Genomic DNA, 18,573 nt, shown 5'->3' on the forward strand with positions numbered 1-18,573 from the left:
TATTTAAACCTGTTATTTTTGTATTTTGAGCAGATTTTAATTTGACCGATAAGAAATACATTTTTGAAATTATTACCTTCATTGACTTTCTCAGGATGCCATCCTGTTGTCCAACCCAGAGAAAATGTCACATCTGGAAAGAAGGATGTCACCGTGTCTATAAAAGGTTTTGCATCCACTACCCTGCTATTTCCATTTGGACCAGGAAGAATATCAGCATTAATCCACACAGGACGTTTCAGATGTCTCTTCACATTTTCCAGGAGCATCATGGATGGTTCCACAGCTGCCAGACTAAAAACATAGTTGTTGTTAATGAGATACATTCCTAAAGTAAAAGTAAAAAGTTCTTTTAGACTAGTGGTTTCAATGTTTTCAACTTCCTAACAAAATTGTAATACGATAATGCCTGAACTAAATAAAATCAAAGATCACATTAACACCAGAGGAGAAGTTAACATATGCCGTATCTCAAATTGTTGACTTATACTTATTATTCATGAGGATACCTTAAGGGTTCTAAAAACACATGAAGAATGCCACTATTTGTAGAAAGACTGAAGTTTCAAAACTGTATTAGGAACACTCAGTATAAAATAATTTAAGAAAAGACATAAATACTCAGTCTTCAGAGAATGTATACATAAGACTTAAAAATTAGATATACTCATAACTTGAAAATTCACATTTATGAAAATACCTACAGTATACCTAGGCACTGTCTCTCTACTGGCTCATGACCTCAGAGAAAAGAAACCTCTATTCTTTCATGTAATCTTTTAAGTTTGGATGCATAAACATGTTTCTAAAACTGATTGCAAAGTATAAAATTATAACATCCTCTTAAAATTTTTATAAATTTTATTTTCACTTCATAAACATCTTTTCTGGAGTCTAGAGACAACCATATTTTAGTTACTGTATTTATTTTTTAAAAGATTTTATTTATTCACTGGGCAGGGGGAGGGAGAGAGCACAAGCAAGGGGAGTGGCAGGCAGAGGGAGAGGGATAAGCAGACTCTCCACTGAGCAGGGCAGGGGCCCTGGGATCATGACCTGAGCAGAAGGCAGACAATTTTTTTTTGGTCATTTTATTTTTTCAGTGTTCCAAGATTTATTGCTTATGCACCACACCCAGTGCTCCATGCAATATGTGCCCTCCTTAATACCCACCACCAGGGTCACCCATCCCCCACCCTCTCCCTTCCAAAACACTCAGTTTGCTTCTCAGAGTCCACAGTCTCTCATGTTTCATCTCCCCCTCCAATTTCCCCCATTTCACTTTTCCTTTCCTTCTCCTAATGTCCTCCATGATATTCCTTATGCTCCACAAGTAAGTGAAACCATATGATAATTTCTCTTCTTGGCTTATTTCACTCAGCATAATCTCCTCCAGTCCCATCCATGTTGATACAAAAGTTGGGTATTTATCCTTTCTGATGGAGGTGTACTATTCCATTGTATATATGGCCCATATCTTCTTCATCCATTTGTCTATTGAAGGGCATCTTGGCTCTTTCCACATTTTGGCTATTGTGGCCACTGCTGCTATGAACATTGGGGTACATATGGCCATTCTTTTCAAGACATCTGTATCTTCGGGGTAAATATCCAGTAGTGCAATTGCAGGGTCATAGTGTAGCTCTATTTTTAATTTCTTAAGGAATCTCCACACTGTTTTCCAAAGTGGCTGCACCAACTTGCATTCCCACCAACAGTGTAAGAGGGTTCCCCTTTCTCCACATCCTCTCCAACACTTGTTGTTTCCTGTTTTGTTAATTTTGGCCATTCTAACTGGTGTAAGGTTGTGTCTCAATGTGGTTCTGATTTGAATCTCCCTGATAGCTAATGAGGATGAACATTTTTTCATGTGTCTGTTGGCCATTTGTATGTCTTCTTTGGAGAAGTGTCTGTTCATGTCTTCCCATATTTTTATATGACTATCTGCTTTTTGAGTGTTGAGTTTGAGGAGTTCTTTATAGATATCCAAGATCTATCCCCTTGTCTGTAGTGTCATTTGTGAGTATCTTCTCCCATTCTGTGGGTTGCCTCTTTGTTTTGTTGACTCTCTCCTTTGCTGTGCAGAAGCTTTTTATCTCGATGAAATCCAGAAGTTTATTTTTACTTTTGTTTCCTTTGCTTTTGGAGACATGTCTTGAAAGAAGTTGCTGTGGCCTATGTTGAAGAGGTTACTGCCTATGTTCTTCTCTAGGATTTTGATAGATTCCTGCTTCACGTTAAGGTCTTTTATCCATTTGAGTTTATCTTTGTGTATGGTGTAAAAGAATAGTCAAGTTTCATTCTTCTGTACATAGCTGTCCAATTTTCCCAGCACCATTTATTGAATAAACTGTCTTTTTTTCCCACTGGATATTTTCTCCTGCTTTGTTGAAGATTATTTGACCACAGAGTTGCAGGTCCATATCTGGACTCTCTATTCTGTTCCACTGGTCTATGTGTCTGTTTTTGTGCCAGCACCATGCTGTCATGATGATCACAGCTTTGTAGTAAAGCTCGAAATCAGGCAACATGATGTCCCCAGTTTCATTTTTCTTTTTCAACATTTCCTTAGCAATTCGGGGTCCTTTTAGTTCCATACAAAATTTAGGATTGTTTATTCCAGCACTTTGAAAAATGCCAGTGAAATTTTGATCAGGATGGCACTGAAAGTATAGATTGCTCTGGGAAGTATAGACATTTTAACAATGTTTATTCTTCTGATCCATGAGCATGGAATACTTTTCCATCTTTTTGTGTCTTCTTCGATTTCTTTCATGAGTGTTCTGTAGTTCCTCAATACAGATCCTTTACCTCTTTGGTTAGGTTTATTCCAAGGTATCTTATGGTTCTTGGTGCTATAGTAAATGAAATCTATTCTCTAATTTCCCTTTCTATATTTTCATTTTTAGTGTATAAGAAAGCAACTGATTTCTGAGCATTGATTTTTTTATCCTGCCACATTACTGAATTACTGTATGAGTTCTAGTAGTTTGGGGGTGGAGTTCTATGGGTTTTCCATATAAAGTATTATGTCATCTCAGAGACAGAGAGTTTGACTTCTTCTTGTCAATTTGAATACATTTTATTTCTTTTTGTTTTCTCGCTGCTGTTTCTAGGACTCTTAGTACGATGTTGAACAACAGTGGCAAGGGTGGGCATCCTTGTCGTGTTCCTGATCTCAAAGGGAAGGCTGTCAGCTTTTCCCCATTGAGAATGATATTTGCTGTGAGTTTTTCATAAATAGATTTTATGAAGTTGAGAAATGGTCCTCGATCCCTATACTTTGAAATTTTAATCAGGAATGGATGCTATACTTTGTCAAATGCTTTTTCTGCATCAACTGAGAGGACCATGTGGTTCTTCACTCTTCTCTTATTGATTTGTTCTATCACATTTATTGATTTGCAAATGTTGAACCATCCTTGCATCCCAGGGATAAATCCCACCTGGTCATGGTGGAATGTAATGTTGGATCCTATTAGCTAGGATCTTGTTGAGAACCTTGGCATCCATATTCATCAGGGATATTGGCCTGGAATTCTCCTTTCTGATGGGGTCTTTGCCTGGTTTGGGGATCAGGGTAATGCTGGCTTCATAGAAAGACTCTGGATGTTTTCCTTCTATTTTTTGAAACAGCTTCAGGAGAATAGGTATTATTTCTTCTTTGATTGTTTGGTAGTATTTCCCAGGGGATCCGTCAGGTCCTGGGCTCTTGTTTTGGGGAGGTTTTTGATCACTGCTTCAATCTCATTACGATATTTATCTATTCAGGTTGTCAATTTCTTCCTGTTTCAGTCTTAGAAGTTTATAGGTTTCCAGGAATGCATCCATTTAAAAGGCAGACACTTAACCAACTGAGCTATCAGGTCTCCCCTTAGTTACTACTTAAATAAAAAAGCAGTTTTACTCTTTTTTCTACATCTATTCTGACATCTATAGATTCTGAAACAATAAGGTTCTAATCAGCCTACATAAATTTTACTTATTTTTAAAGATATATTTATTTACTTTAGAGAGAGTGAGCAGAGTGAAGGACAGAGGGAAAGGAAGAGAGAGAATCCTCAAGCAGACTCTTTGCTAAGAGCAGAGCCCAATGCAGGACTCCATCCCAAGACCCTGAGATCATGACCTGAGCTGAAATGAAGAGTTGGAAGCTTAACCAACTGAGCAACGCGGGCATCCCCATAAATTTTACTTTTTAAAAAAATACACATATGAACTTTACTGGACTACTACACTACTTATAATTCTGAATCTCTTCTGAATCTTTAAAGCCTAAGTTTGCTTCTGAGAAAATTAGGTTTTAGTGACTACTACAGTGGGAGGCTAAGAGTTGGGGAGATGGCTGTCAGAGGGGAACATTCAGTATCCTCTCCTCACATTTCCATCTTTCTTAGTGGATTCAAGTCCACCTGTCTATGCTTCCAACACTCTTCAACTCACTCCTTTCAGGCCTCCTAGTATAAGGAGAAAAAGTAATAACTTCCCTATTTATTAGGTCATATTTATTAGTGAGAAAGGATAGTATTCATTAAAACCAGAGGAAGCTAGCCTCCAGCCTCTCTTTCACTCTGCTCCCGTGTAGTGAACTTCTTTTTTAAAAATACATTTTATTTATTTATTAGAGAGATAGAGAGAGAGCACAAGTAGAGCAGCGGGCAAAGGGAGAGGGAGAAGCAGGCTTCCTGCCCAGCAGGGAACCTGATGTGGGGCTCAATCCCAGGACCCTGAGATCATGACCTGAGCCAAAGGCAGACACTTAACCGACTGAGCCACCCAGGTGCCCCATGAATTTCTTTTTGTTCATTCTTCTAGCTCTGAAGTGGAGGCCCTAAATGTTAGTGGATTACTAAACTCTAATGCTGGACCTTGCAGACTTTAATTCAGATGCTATCATTTCTCTGTCTCAAATGCTTTCTGCCTTGGTTAATATCAGTGCCATGTTAAAATACAATTCTGAGATCAGGCACCCCCATTTTTGTAGCAAGCAACTTGTACCTGTGACCCCAAAGCTTGCTTATCTGCAAGTCCTATAGCAGCAGCCAAGTTCCTGTGGCGTTCTGCTCTTCATGGGTGGAACAGGAAGAAAACCTGAATTAATTCATACATGTCTGCCACTAACATCTGTTTTTCCAGAAAAAATTCTGATTTCTTAAGAAATCTGGTGTCTGCGAAGGTTGGATTAAACACTAATTTCCATCTTACATTTAGGGAGGAGATTCTTAGGCTTTCTCAATTTAGTAAGATGATATAGGGCATTCAATAATGGCTTACTACTGGATAACATCAGCAGACAGCATATCCTCCCCAAAATTGAAATCCCACCAGCATACATGAAGGATCTACAATGTGCAAAGCACTGTGCAGTTAAACCTAAGGAGTTATGACATAGAACATAATGAAAAAGGATTTAATATATATATTCTATATGTAAATATTTTAATTATTGCTGACTATAGACTATGTTAATGTTACTTGCCCTTATCAGTAACTTAAGAAAAACAAAACCTATATTAAGAAAAACCTAAAACCTTACTGAAGAAAATAAAACCTTTTGTCTTGTAATTTTTATTTTTCTAGAACAGAAAGTTGACAAAACAATGGTAAAATCCTTCTTGAAGAGTAAATGTCGAGGAAAAGCCATAACATTTTTGGAGACAAACAAAGGCTGAGGATGCACTTTGCCCAACAGCAACATATAAGGTATACTTCAAAGAATAACATATCATGTTTCAGATAAATTTTAGTACTTAGTTATTATTTGTATACCAAACAAAATAACTTAGAGCCATAAAATAAGAACCAGTAAAATTTGACTAATCCATCAACTCCTTTTACAGAGGTAGCACAGTGTCTTCCTTCACAGTGTGAACTCTCCAGCCAGGCTGGCAGATTTCCTACCACCTCTGCGACAATAAGCAGTCTACTGACTCCTCTCTGCCTCTTTCCTCATCTGGAAATGAGGATGATAGCAATAAGCTACCTCCTAGGATTGTTATGAGGATCAAATGAATCAACACATTCAGTGCTCTTAGAAAAGTGTCAGACACGGTATACATGTCCATAGAACTGTTAGGTAAATTCATTTCCTTCAAATATGTTCTGACCAAAACATCTGCAAAACCCATTTCTTAGTGGCTCAGCATGTGTGTGTGTGGTAGCCGTTAGGAATGAATGAGCTGATCTGACTAGTGAGGAGCCACAGAATGTATTAGAGAGAACAATTCAATGGGCAATAGTAAACATATACATGAAAAGGCAAGGAGAGCTAAAACTCTGAGTCACCAAACATTAAAGATCAAATGCTTTATTTCATGGTATAGATAAAACTGAACCAGCTCCAGGAAACCTGGGCTCTTGTCCTAGCTCAGCTTTCAAATTCAGCTCTTGTTCTTGAGTCAACTGTTTAACTTTTCTAGGATTAAGTCTCTTTGTCAATAAAACAGAGTTGGGCCATTCACCACTCTAAGAGCTTTAAGATCTTAAAATAGCTCTCTCCCGGGGCCTGGTTGGCTCAGTCAGCTAAGCACCTGCCTTGGGCTCAGGTCATGATCCCAGGGTCCTGGCATTAAGCCATGCTTGGGAGCTCCCTGCTCAGAGGGGAGAGTATGCTTCTCCCTCTATCTCTCCCCCGGCTTACGCTCTTTCTTGCTCATTCTCTCAAATAAATAAATAAATAAATAAAATCTTTAAAAAAATTAGCTCTGTCATTCACCAAGAGTATAGTGAGATTTACTGGCATATTTAGTCCTACAACAAGCAGAGTCACGTTAATAATTCTATAAGTAAGATTTCCAAGTCTTTATTAATTTCTTGAGAAAATTCCATTTAAAAGTACTGTTCATAGATAAGGTAGGTTTTACCACAAGTCCTAGATTTTTTTTTTTTTTTTTTAGATTTTATTTATTTGACAGAGGGAGGGAGCAAGAGTACAAGTGGTGGGGGAGGGGTGCGGAGGGAGAGGCAAAGTGAGAGGGAGAAGCAGACTCAGCACTGAGCAGAGGAGCCTGATGCAGGGCTTGATCCCCACACACTGGGATCATGACCTGAACCGAAGGCAGATGCTTAACCCACTGAGACACCCAGGTGCCCTAAATCCTAGACTTTCATAGCAGTCCCCTTCATGGGGCTTATGGTGAGCTTTTGTAGTAGCACAGTATATTCCTGGCTTTACCTATAATTTTTATACTGCTAAAATACCCCAAAAGTAAAATTTTCCATTACAGCCACAGAAAAGGAAATAACACTTAATCTTGCTCTTCACTGTCAATGCTTCCAAAATATAATTTATAAGGAACTCCTGGATTATTGAAAGACTTCTAGATAACTTCCCATATACAAATACAATGTAAATCAGGTAGGATAAGCATTAACTACCCAAACTACTACCACCTCTTTCTCAGACTTTTTTTTTTTTTTTTTAAAGAGGGTAAGTTGTGGGGGCAGGGTTGGGAGGTAGGGAGAGAGAATCCTATGCAGGCTCCATGCCCAGCACTTAGTGCAATGCGGGACGTGATCTCACAACCCTGAGATCATGATCTGAGCTAAAATCAAGAGTCTGATGCTTAACTGACTGAGCCACCCAGGTTCCCTTCGGACTACTTTTAGTTAAAGTAGCATTTTAAATTTTACCATTCTATTATCACAATGGTCATTTGTGACAAATTCCTTTGTAAAAATGAACTTAATTTTAGCTTCAAAGGATTCCTAAGAACAATTTAAGTGAACAACTCAATAAGTCTTAGGTCCCTTCTTGAAACATACTAGTTTGTAATTCCATTTTCAGTTTGAAGTATAAACTTAGTCAAGTACAGATATATGAAGCTATTAACCTTTTATTTGCATTGTTACTCTACAGCAACTAAAAGACTGAAAATGTTTATACAAATACCTCTTGAAATCCAGCTTGATGCCTTTATTGCTTTTTATAACTGCAGTCAGCCATTCCTGTAAAGTATTATCACTATTTGTTTCAGGAGGATGGGCCATGATTGGTTGGCTATATTCTGACCCATCACTCGGAAGAAGGACATCAGCTTCTATCATGTGAGCAGTACCTGTCCAAATAAAAGAATTTAAGTTAATGCTAATAAAACAGGGACTGAAGAAGATGTCAAGTAGTCTTATGAGGAAGATAAAAACTAACATTTACTGAATAACTACTAAGTACCAGGGACTGTACTAGGCCTTCACAAGTTTGTTTGTTTCAAAGATGAGCAAACAGGCGAGGAGTTAAATGCCTTTCTGTAGATCTACAGCTCTCAAGCTGATGTTAAAATATTAATTTCTTTCCAGTACATAGCAAAGTGAGTATACAAAAGGAAGGATTAATATGTGTTCATTGAAGTTTCTGAGAATAAAATAGTACTTTTATCTTCTCACTCCTCACATTAGAAATTATAGATATTTATTGCTTATAGTAACACTCATCCTGAAGATATTACAAAAGTTTTTTTAAATACAGATTTTATTTTCAAAAAGACTCAATGTTTTCTGTTTCTTACCAGGACATTTTTAAATATGAATGTATTTAAAATATAAATGTTAATAAATAAATAAATTTAAATGCGAAAACCATAAAATAAAATTACATTATATGTAATAACTTCTGTAACAACTTTGACTATTCTGAGCTCTACATGTGTTGACAGTGCAATAAATACCAAGTGATACTTTTACATTGTTTCTCCTGTACTCTTTTTAAAATCATAGACATTGTTGAAAATCCAGTTTCCCATGTTAACCAAACTGAAACAGATGTATTAATAATAGTTATACTATGTTTAAATAGTTATACTATGTTTAAATATTCTGGGAGAAATGAGATAAATCACTGAAATATAGCCTTCATATCTCTAGGATCCTCTCTCTTTTCCTTTAGCCTAAAAAGAAATCACAAAACTAACCACGGCTGAGAAAAGGGATTTGTGAAGAGCATTTCCAAACTATAAAATATGGGGCTCTGGTTTTGCCTAACAGAATGTAAAAAGGACATTATCTGAAGACTAAGTAACCTATGAAAACTTCCTGGATCAATATATTGATCTATTGATCTCTATACTATTTTTAGTAAAGTATAATAAAAAATACTATATTTTTAGTATAAGATTTCAGCATATACTATTATGGATTATAAATTTTTAACAATTTTTTCCAAATTTTTAGCTGCTATTATATAGAAATAAAATTTACTTTGTTTTAACTTTGTATCCTGAGATTTTTCTAAATTTACCCATGAATTTCAATCATTTATCTGTGAGATTTTTTGATTTTCTATATATACAACCATTATGTCTGTAAGTAGTACTTTATTTCTTCCTTTTTTCATTTTTAAAAATTAACATAGGGGTGCCTGGGTGGCTTAGTTGGTTAGGCATCTGCTTTTGGCTGGGATCATGATCCTGGGGTTCTGGGATCCAATCCCGAGGGCTCCCTACTTAGCGGAGAGTCTGCTTCTCCCTCTGACCCTTTCCCCTGCTCATGCTCTCTTTCTCCCTCTCTCTCTTTCAAATGAATGAATAAAGTATTTTAAAAATTGACATATAATTCACAGACCATAAAATTCCACTTTTAAAGTATATACTCAATAGTTTCTTATTTTTTATTTTTTAGATTTTAAAAAAATTTATTTATGTGACACATACACACACACACAGGGCATAAGCAGGAGGAGCAGCAGGCAGAGGAAGAGGGAGAAGCAGGATCCCCGCAGAGCGGGGAGCCTGATGTTGGCTCCATCTAGGACCTTGGGATCATGACCTGAGCCAAAGGTAGACACTTAACCAACTGAGCCTCCCAGGTGCCCCAGTTCAGTGGTTTTCTAGGATATTCAAAAGGCTGTGCGGGGCGCCTGGGTGGCTCAGTGGGTTAAGCCACTGCCTTCGGCTCTGGTTTCTAGCCCAAGGCAATTAATTATAAATTAGTACATAATGGCTTCATCCACCATTAACATACTTGTTGAACTTCTCCTTAGTACACTATGAAGGACACAAAAATATGTAAGATATACAACACTGATATTAAAAATTTGCTCAAATAACTACAATGTATAAGCAAGTGTAATAATATATTGAGAGTTTCAAGGAGACACAGAAAAAGTAAATCACTTCTGGAAAATAAGAAAATTCTTCCATTATGCAAATTTGTGCATTTTGTAAACAAAATGAGATCTTTTATAAAAGTACTTATGTCAGCCTACAGTTTGCACTTTGATCATCTAAGTCTTTGATACCCAAAAATATGCCTACATATCACAAAAAGACCTGAATCAATCTATTATCCAGTGTAAATACAAGAAACTGTATTGACTTACTTTTCAGTGCCTCATTCAGTTGTGCCTTATGGTTAGCTGCATGATACCAGACGATCTCAGCGCCATCTTCTGTTGTGATCAGGTTATTTCTCAGAAAATATTCTAGTACATTTTCACTCCAAGATCCTAAAACAACATTTAAATCAAAATGAATGGATTGTTTTTCATGGGGCAAACATTTTTTAATAATATTGGGAAGAGCATATTTTTGGGGAGAATAAAAAGTAATTAAACTGGAAATTATACAAGATTTTAAAAATTGAGAACAAACATTACGATGTGGCAGGTGTATATTATATATATAAACTAGCTATATATAAGTAATAATTAGTAAGCATACAGGATAGTCTATTTGAAACTCAGAAGCATGAGGAAGTAGGGAGGAAGAAAAACAAAGGTAAGAAGCAGTTATTTTTAAAGATTTTTTTCTTTTATTTGACAGAGATCACAAGTAGTCAGAGAGGCAGGCAGAGAGTGAGTAGGCTCCCCACTGAGCAGAGAGTCTGATGCAGGGCTCCATCCCCAGGACCCTGAGATCATGAACTGAGCAGAAGGCAGAGGCTTTAACCCACTGAGCCACCCAGGCGCCCCAAGAAGCAGCTATTCTAAAGCAAGAATTTTCATATGATATTGTTTCCAACCTTGGACTATAAATAAGTAAAATGAATGTGAAGTCATATTAAAAGCTATATTAAAACTTTTTAAATTTTGTGCAACTTGTTTTCTTCACCTGAGGCCCCATTCTATATTCATATACCAATTTAGAATCTTAAACAACACATGTAAGTATATTCACCTTCAGATTATGAATCTCAACAATATTTATATGAGTGACTAAGCTTCTGAATTAGTAATTATAGATTTATCTAGCATGTAAAAATACACATAACTCCCTATCTATCAACTACTTTTTGGCTCACCATATTTTCTCTTAATTAAGCCTTAAAATATGTGAGTTAAGACTAAAATACTTGAATCCAAGTCTATTCCATTCTATGTCATATCCCAATATAACAATGAGAAAAATAGTTATGTACCTAATTCTTGTTTATTCACTTAAACATTTTAGTGCCTACCAATTGGCTGCAAATTCCTTATGCATGAGATTATGTCTTCTGTTAATTTTTTATTAACTCTGCCTAAAAAACTGTTAAAAACCTACAAATGGCCAGCAGAAACTACCAATTAAGACATCAAGGAAAAGGCAAATTTTGATTAGAGAATGGAGGGACATAAGAGAACTTCTTAATATGCATGGAATTTAGCAACCACTCTGTATATTGAGCTACAGAATAAAGGTGAGAGTTAGCTATAGCATCCACTATAATCCAAAATTACATGGTTCTATTTAGCATATGCAACAGTCACAGACTGTTCAGACTCAGATGAAAATACAAAGCAATTTTTTAAATACTTGAGTTAGGCATTTTTAGAAGGCACATTAATTATAGGCTAAAACAGAAATGTCCTACAATGGAAAAACAATTAAAACATAGTATATCTTCATGATAAAATATGTGACTGATACAGTTGTTTTAAAAGTTTTTGAGATGGGATGCCTGGGTGAAACAGCTGGTTAAGAATCTGCTTTTGGCTCAGGCCATGATCTCAGGGTCTTGGGATCAAGCCCTGCATCCCCGCTTGGCAGGAAGCCTGCTTCTCCCTCTCCCAAGTGAAAGAGAGAGGCAGGAGAGTGGTGTCAGAGTGATACAATGAAAAAAGAACAAAAAACCAAAAACCAAAAAACTTCACTAGCCATTGTTGGCTCTGAAATGGGGGAAGAGACCAAAAGCCAAGAACTCAAGCAGTCTCTAGAGGAGGGTGAAGGCTAAAACACAGATTCTCCTAGAGCCTCCAGAAGGAATGCAGTCATGCTGCCACTTTGATTTTAGGTCAGTAAGACCATTTTAGACTTCTGACCTACAGAACTATAAGATAATAAATGTGTGTTGTTTCAGTAACAAAAACTAATGCTCTAAAAAAAGTAGTCTGTATATTTTTTAAAAAGTAGGAGAAAACAAAAAAAGAGATACATAGTATACGGTGGCATGCATGTAGACTATGTTCTTAAAATTCAGGATTGTTAGTGTCAACAAAAAGAGGAGGCAGAACTGAAATAAAAGCATTTAACTGAGGTCTGAGAATTGCAATTTAGGGAGTTTTTAAAAAATTCAAAATCAGGGGTTTTTAAAGACAAAGAATGCTTCTATATCTTGTTTTACAAAAAATTTTAACGTGTTGAGGGCAGAAAATTAATCTTAGCTAAACAGAGTTAGTTGCTAAGTCTATCAATAAGAAAAAGTCTGTTACTGTAGTAAGTTGCAGGTACTCCTGCAAAGTCCTTAGAATATTTGCAGTTTAGCCCAGTTCAAAAGTTCAAGGTTCTACCTGATGAGAAGGTACATAAGCCCCTCCTCATTAATTGCCTTCTGGCCCCATTTTATAAGCCCTTGACATAAGTTATTCCATTTTATTTTACCAGTCACATTAGAAAATATATCAAAAAGTTACTATTGGTATTGTGTGGACATTTTTTCCTACTTCAACATATTCTACAAATGTTCTATAATGAGCATGTATTATATTTACAATCAGGAAAAAACTTAAGCTGAAAAAAGAATATGTCACCAAAGCTGTCTAATGTGACTACTTAGGATTATGTAAAAAAAATACTGTAAGCTTCTGGGCACCCCTGTGGGGCTTGATCAGTTAGGGCCCCTGAGTGGCTCAGTCAGTTAAACATCTCACTCCTGATTTCAGCTCAGGTCATGCTCTCAGGGGCCTGGAATCTAGTGTTGCTCAGCAGGGAGTCTGCTTAAGATTCTCTCTCTCTCCCTCCCACCCCTCAATCTCTCTCAAATAAATAAATAAATCTTAAAAAAATAACAAAGATACTGTAACCTTCTGGAGTAGAACTGCCTGGTTTAAATTTTTCTTTTTCTATACATTCCTTAAAAAAAAAAAGATTTTATTTATTTATTTGACACAGAGAGAGAGAATACAGCAGGGGGAGTAGGAGAGGGAGAAGCAGACTCCCCATTCTGGGGTCAAGTGACAGGGACACACTAGTTACCAGCTTCTGGAAGTTGTATAACAAAAAGCTGGAATAATGCTTGGTCACATCTCTTTGTCTTCATTTCTCACTCTTGCCCAATTCCAGGAGAAATCAGACTAACCAAAACTATTCTCCAATTCAATCTACTGAAATTATAGATCAGGTAAATGTCACTTTCAACCAGGACCTTAAGATGCAACATTTCTATCCCCCACCACTCCTTTGCAACATCATACTAGAAATACTAGCTATGCACTAAGACAATAAAAGTAAATAAAAAGTATATAAATTGGGGAAGAAAATATAAAACAGTCTTTGTTCACAGACAACATGATTTTATATGCAAAGACTCTGAAGGAATCAACACAAAAACTCCCAGAATTAGTAAGTGATTTTTGCAAGCTTGAAGGATACAGGGTTGGTATTTTTTTAAAAAGTCAATTGTTTTTCCGCTTACCAGCAAAAAACAAGTGGAATTTGAAATGAAAAATGCAATACCATTTATATTAGCACCCAAAACCCAAAAATACTTAGGTATAACTCTAACAAAATATGTACAAGATCTATAAAAGGAAAACCACAAAACTCTAATAATGAAATAAAAGAACTAAATGGAGCTATTCCATGTTCATGGACAGAAAGACTCAATACTGTCATGACATCAGTTCTTCCAACTTGATCTACAGATTGAGCAATCACAATAAAAATCCCACTAAGTTATTTTATAGATATTGACAAACTGACTCTAAAGTTTATATAGAGGGCATAAAAACCAAAGTAGCTAACACAATCCTGAGGGAGAATAACAAAGAGGTGACACTACCCAACATCAAGACTTACTATAAAGCTACAGTAATCAAGGCCAGGCAATACTGGTGAAAAAAAATATAAAAAAAAAAAAACAGAAAGATCAATGGAATAGAACAGAGAGCCCTGAAGTAAATGCCCTGTAAATATAAAGCCCTGATCTTTGGCAAAGGAACAAAGGAAATACAATAGAGTAAAGAAAATCTTTCTAACAATGATGTGGGAACAACTGGACATTCACCTGGAAAACAATGAATCTAGAAACAGACCTTACATCCTTCACAATAATTAAATGCAAAACTGTAGAACTCCTTTAAGATAATATAAGAGAAAACCTAGATGACCTTGGGTATGGTGAAGACTCTTTAGATATAACAGCAAAGGCATCACCCATGAAAGAAAGAATAGGTAAGCTGGATTTCACTAAAATGAAAAAAATTTTTGCTCTACAAAAGACAGTATCAAGAAATGAGAAAACAAGCCACAGACTGGCAGAAAATACTTGCAAAAGAACATATTTGATATTGGACTGTTATCCAAAATATACAAAGAACACTCAAATCTCAACAGTAAGAAAAGAAACAATGTGATTTTAAAACTAGGTCACTTTACAAACCTTAAGAGACTCTTAATCTCACAAAACAAACTGAGGGTTGCAGGGGGAGGGGGTAGGGAGAGGGTGGTAGGGTTATGGACATTGGGGATGATATGTGCTATGGTGAGTACTGTGAAGCATGTAAACCTGGCGATTCACAGACCTGTACCCCTGGGGCTAATAATACATTATATGTGTATAAAAAATAAAATAAATTAGAAAAAAGGTCACTTTATCATTGTATATAAAGAAACGCCAAGCATTTGAAAAAGTCCTAATATGTCATAATATGTCTTCAGAGAAACAGAAAACAATGAGGTACAACAACACACCTACTACAATATCCAAAAGCTGGAACCCTGACAACACCAAATGCTGGTGAGAGTGGAGCAAAAGGAACTTTCATTCACTGTTGGTGGGAATGCAAAATGGTACAGCCACTTTAAATAAGTTAGGCAGTTTCTTACAAAACTAAACATATTCTTATCATACAATCCAGCGGTTGTGCTCCTTGATATTTACCCAGAGGAGTTGAAAACTTAAGTTTTCAAGTTACAAAAACCTGCACTAGGATGTTTGCATTGGCTTTATTCATAACAGCCAAAAAATCAGAAGCAACCAACATATCTTTCAGTGGGTGAATAGATCAATAAACGTTGGTACATCCAGACAACCACCAGGAATATTACTCCAGTGCTGAAAAGAAATGAGCTCTCAAGTCGTGAAAAGAACCTTAAATGCACACTAATAAGTGAAAGAGGTCAATCTGAAGAGGCTACATACTATATGATTCCAACTATATGACATTCTAGAAAAGACAAAACAACGACTAGTGGTTATAGGAGGTGGGTGCGAATAAGTGGAGCACAGAGGATTTGGGGATCAGTAGAATTATTTTGTATGATACCATAATGAGGGATACAAAGCATTAAACACCTGTCTAAACCGAAAGAACAGACACCACCAACAGTGAACCCAAAGGTGAACTATGGACTTCGATTATGATGTGTCCATGTAGAGTCACAAGAATCGGAAATGGTATTAAGCGGAGGCTCTGCAAGTATTCAGGTAAGGGGTATATGGAGAATCTCGGTGACTTCCAGCTCAATTATCCGATGAATCCAAAACCACCCTAAAAAAGAATTCCTTTTTTAAAAGGGCCCAATAGTCTTGCTATTCTTGGCCGCATCATAGGCTTTAACACCCACGCGAGGAACCAAGATTCTAAGCCAGACCACAGAGCGCGCAGTGAGGACTCGGACCCCATGAGCAACAGGGCGTGGTGCTGCCGCAGGAGTCTCGCAAAGCGCTCCAACTATAGGTCGGAGGCCAGAGAGAGTGCCGGACTGCGAGCCAATCGTGGGCAGCCCTTCCGGGACCCACGGAGGCGGGATCCGCGCTTACCGGGGCCCCCAGCGGTCGCTGTCATGGCGACGGCCAACCGCAGTCCGCAGAGGCGCGGAGCTGTGGGCCACCGCGGTTGACCTTCACAGGTGGCGTGGAAACCCTGGAAACCCGACTCAACAAACGACACACAAAGGAGCCGCCTCCCTCGGGCCACGGACCTCCTAGGTGAGGTTTCCAAGCGGAGGCGGAAAGAGAAGCGGTGCGCACGCGCAGAGGCTGAGGCTCGAGTTTCTCCAGTGCGCAGTCTCGAAGTTGGCGTGCGCCGTGCAAGTGTCGCGCGAGTTGCTCCTCTGAGAGACAGTCAGAAAACGGGTAGTTCTGAAGAGCTCTACGTCAGGGAAGGTGGAGGATGAAGTTCTGAGTTTGAAAGAAGTCACTGGTGTGGGGTACGATTTTCCGAAGTTGAATATATTTTCTCTTTTTTATTTTAGTAACATCCTAAAATGACATGGAATCATTTCCTCGTAAAAACGAGTGTTTCTTCACGAGGGTACCAAAGTGATAACGTGCAAGTTTTCTGTCTCCCTTTCCTCCCTCACGAAACACTTGTAGCAACTGGATTCTCTCATGCGTTGCCTTTTTTTTGCCCACAACTCTACTTTCCACAGCCAAGCTGAAACTAGAAAAAGACCTCAGTGGAGGTTTCAGCCAGAGCACTGACATTTTCTCGCCCTGTGACTCTAATACATTTCAGTCAGTCGTAAAATTAGGATGACACATCACCCGACACATAACACAAATGGCAGCCCTTCAGATTTTAATATATTGGAGTCTTTCCCCACTTGGGTTGTAATTATTTCAGTTTGTCTCCAGTCAGGCTTCCAGTGTTCTCTGGAGGTTCTCCAGCCGAGTCAAAAAGAGAAAACACTAAATTCTAATGATTTCAGTGTGAGTGTGTGAGTGTGTGTGTCTGTGTGTGTGTTTAATCGTTGAGATATACAGTTGGTTGACTCCTATTTGATTTGCAGTTCCCTGATGATAAAAATGTTATCCATTTAAAGTGTCCAAGGTAGTGTATTCATAGAATTTTGTAACCACACCACAATCAACTTAACATTTTCGTCACTCCAGGGCAGTTACTTTCCATTTCTTCCCCAGCGCTGTGCAACCACAAATCTACTCTTTGTCTCTGTAGATTTGCCTATGCTGGACACTTCACTTAAATGGAATCATACAGTGTAAGTCTTTTGTGACTGGCTTCTTTCACTTGGCATGTCTTGGCAAGGTCCCTCAGCACTGTAGCATGCATCAGTACTTTATTTGTAGCCAAGTAAAATTCCATTTTTGTATATACCACACTTTATTTGTCCATTCATCAATTAATGGACATTTGTATTGTTTCTGCTTTCTGACTGCTAATAACTAATATTGCTTATAAGCATTCTTGCATAGATTCTATATGGAAGTATGTGGAAGGAATTTCTCTTGAAGTAGAGTTGCTGGTTAATATGGTAACCTTATGTTTAACTTTTTGAGGAATCATTTCCTCGAACAGTTTTTATTTATTTTATTTTACTTTATTTTATTTATTTATTTGAGAGAGAGTACGAGCGGGAGGGGCAGAGAGAGAGGGAGAGAATCTCAAGCTGACTCCATGCTGAGTTTGGGGACTGACACAGGGCTTGATCTGAAGACCCTGAGATCATGACCTCAGCTGAAATCAAGAATCGGATGCTTAACTGACTGCACCACCCCGCTGAACAGTTTTTAAAGGCAGATCTCCCGTTTTTGCATTCTCTTCAGCACGGATTAAGAGTTCCAATTTCTTGGGGCACCTGGGTGGCTCAGTGGGTTAAGCCTCTGCCTTCGGCTCAGGTCATGATCTCAGGGTTCTGGGATTGAGTCCCGCATCGGGCTCTCTGCTCAGCAGGGAGCCTGCTTCCCCCCTCTCTCTGCCTGCTTGTGATCTGTCAAATGAATAAATAAAAGCTTTTAAAAAAGTTCCAATTTCTCTATATCCTCAAGAATAATTGTTATTATCTGTTGATTTTTTTAAAAAAATTGTAGCTATCTAAGTGAATAATGTAGTAGTATCTCATTCTGGTCTTGATTTGCATTTCCCTAGTGATTAATAATGTTGAGCATGTTTTCAAGTGCTTATTGACTATTTTCTTTGGAGAAATATTTATTCAGATCATTTGCCCATTTTTAAAAGAGACTTTATTTACTTATTTATTTGAGAAAGAGACAGAGAGAGAGACAGCATGCAAGCTGAGGCAGCAGAGGGAAGGAGAGAGAGAGAATCCTAAGCATATTCCATGCTGAGTGCAGAGCCCGATGCAGGGCTCAGTCTCATGACCTGAGATCATGACCTGAGCTGAAACCCCAAGGGTCGGACACTTAACTGACTGAGCCACCCATGTGCCCCTTTTTGCTCATTTTTAGTTGGGTCATTTG

General features: G+C 37.7%; 1 protein-coding gene across 2 annotated transcripts in view; it reads right to left on the minus strand.

Moving 5' to 3' along the window:
- FAM151B (family with sequence similarity 151 member B) overlaps positions 1–16,391 on the minus strand; it is a 32,554-nt gene extending 16,163 nt beyond the window's left edge. Inside the window, exons 1-4 of one of the 2 annotated variants that reach the window (XM_044266269.1) lie at positions 16,174–16,391; positions 10,313–10,438; positions 7,892–8,057; positions 77–294 (exon numbers count right to left, since the gene is read on the minus strand). In XM_044266269.1, coding sequence (XP_044122204.1) covers positions 77–294; positions 7,892–8,057; positions 10,313–10,438; positions 16,174–16,198 — 535 coding nt within the window. In that variant the 5' untranslated portion in view covers positions 16,199–16,391. The remainder of the gene's footprint in view (positions 1–76; positions 295–7,891; positions 8,058–10,312; positions 10,439–16,173) is intronic. The other variant, XM_044266264.1, reaches the window with a different exon arrangement.
- Positions 16,392–18,573: the final 2,182 nt, after the last annotated feature.

Source organism: Neovison vison, chromosome 1, assembly GCF_020171115.1.
Source record: "Neovison vison isolate M4711 chromosome 1, ASM_NN_V1, whole genome shotgun sequence".
Taxonomy (NCBI): Eukaryota; Metazoa; Chordata; class Mammalia; order Carnivora; family Mustelidae; genus Neogale; species Neogale vison.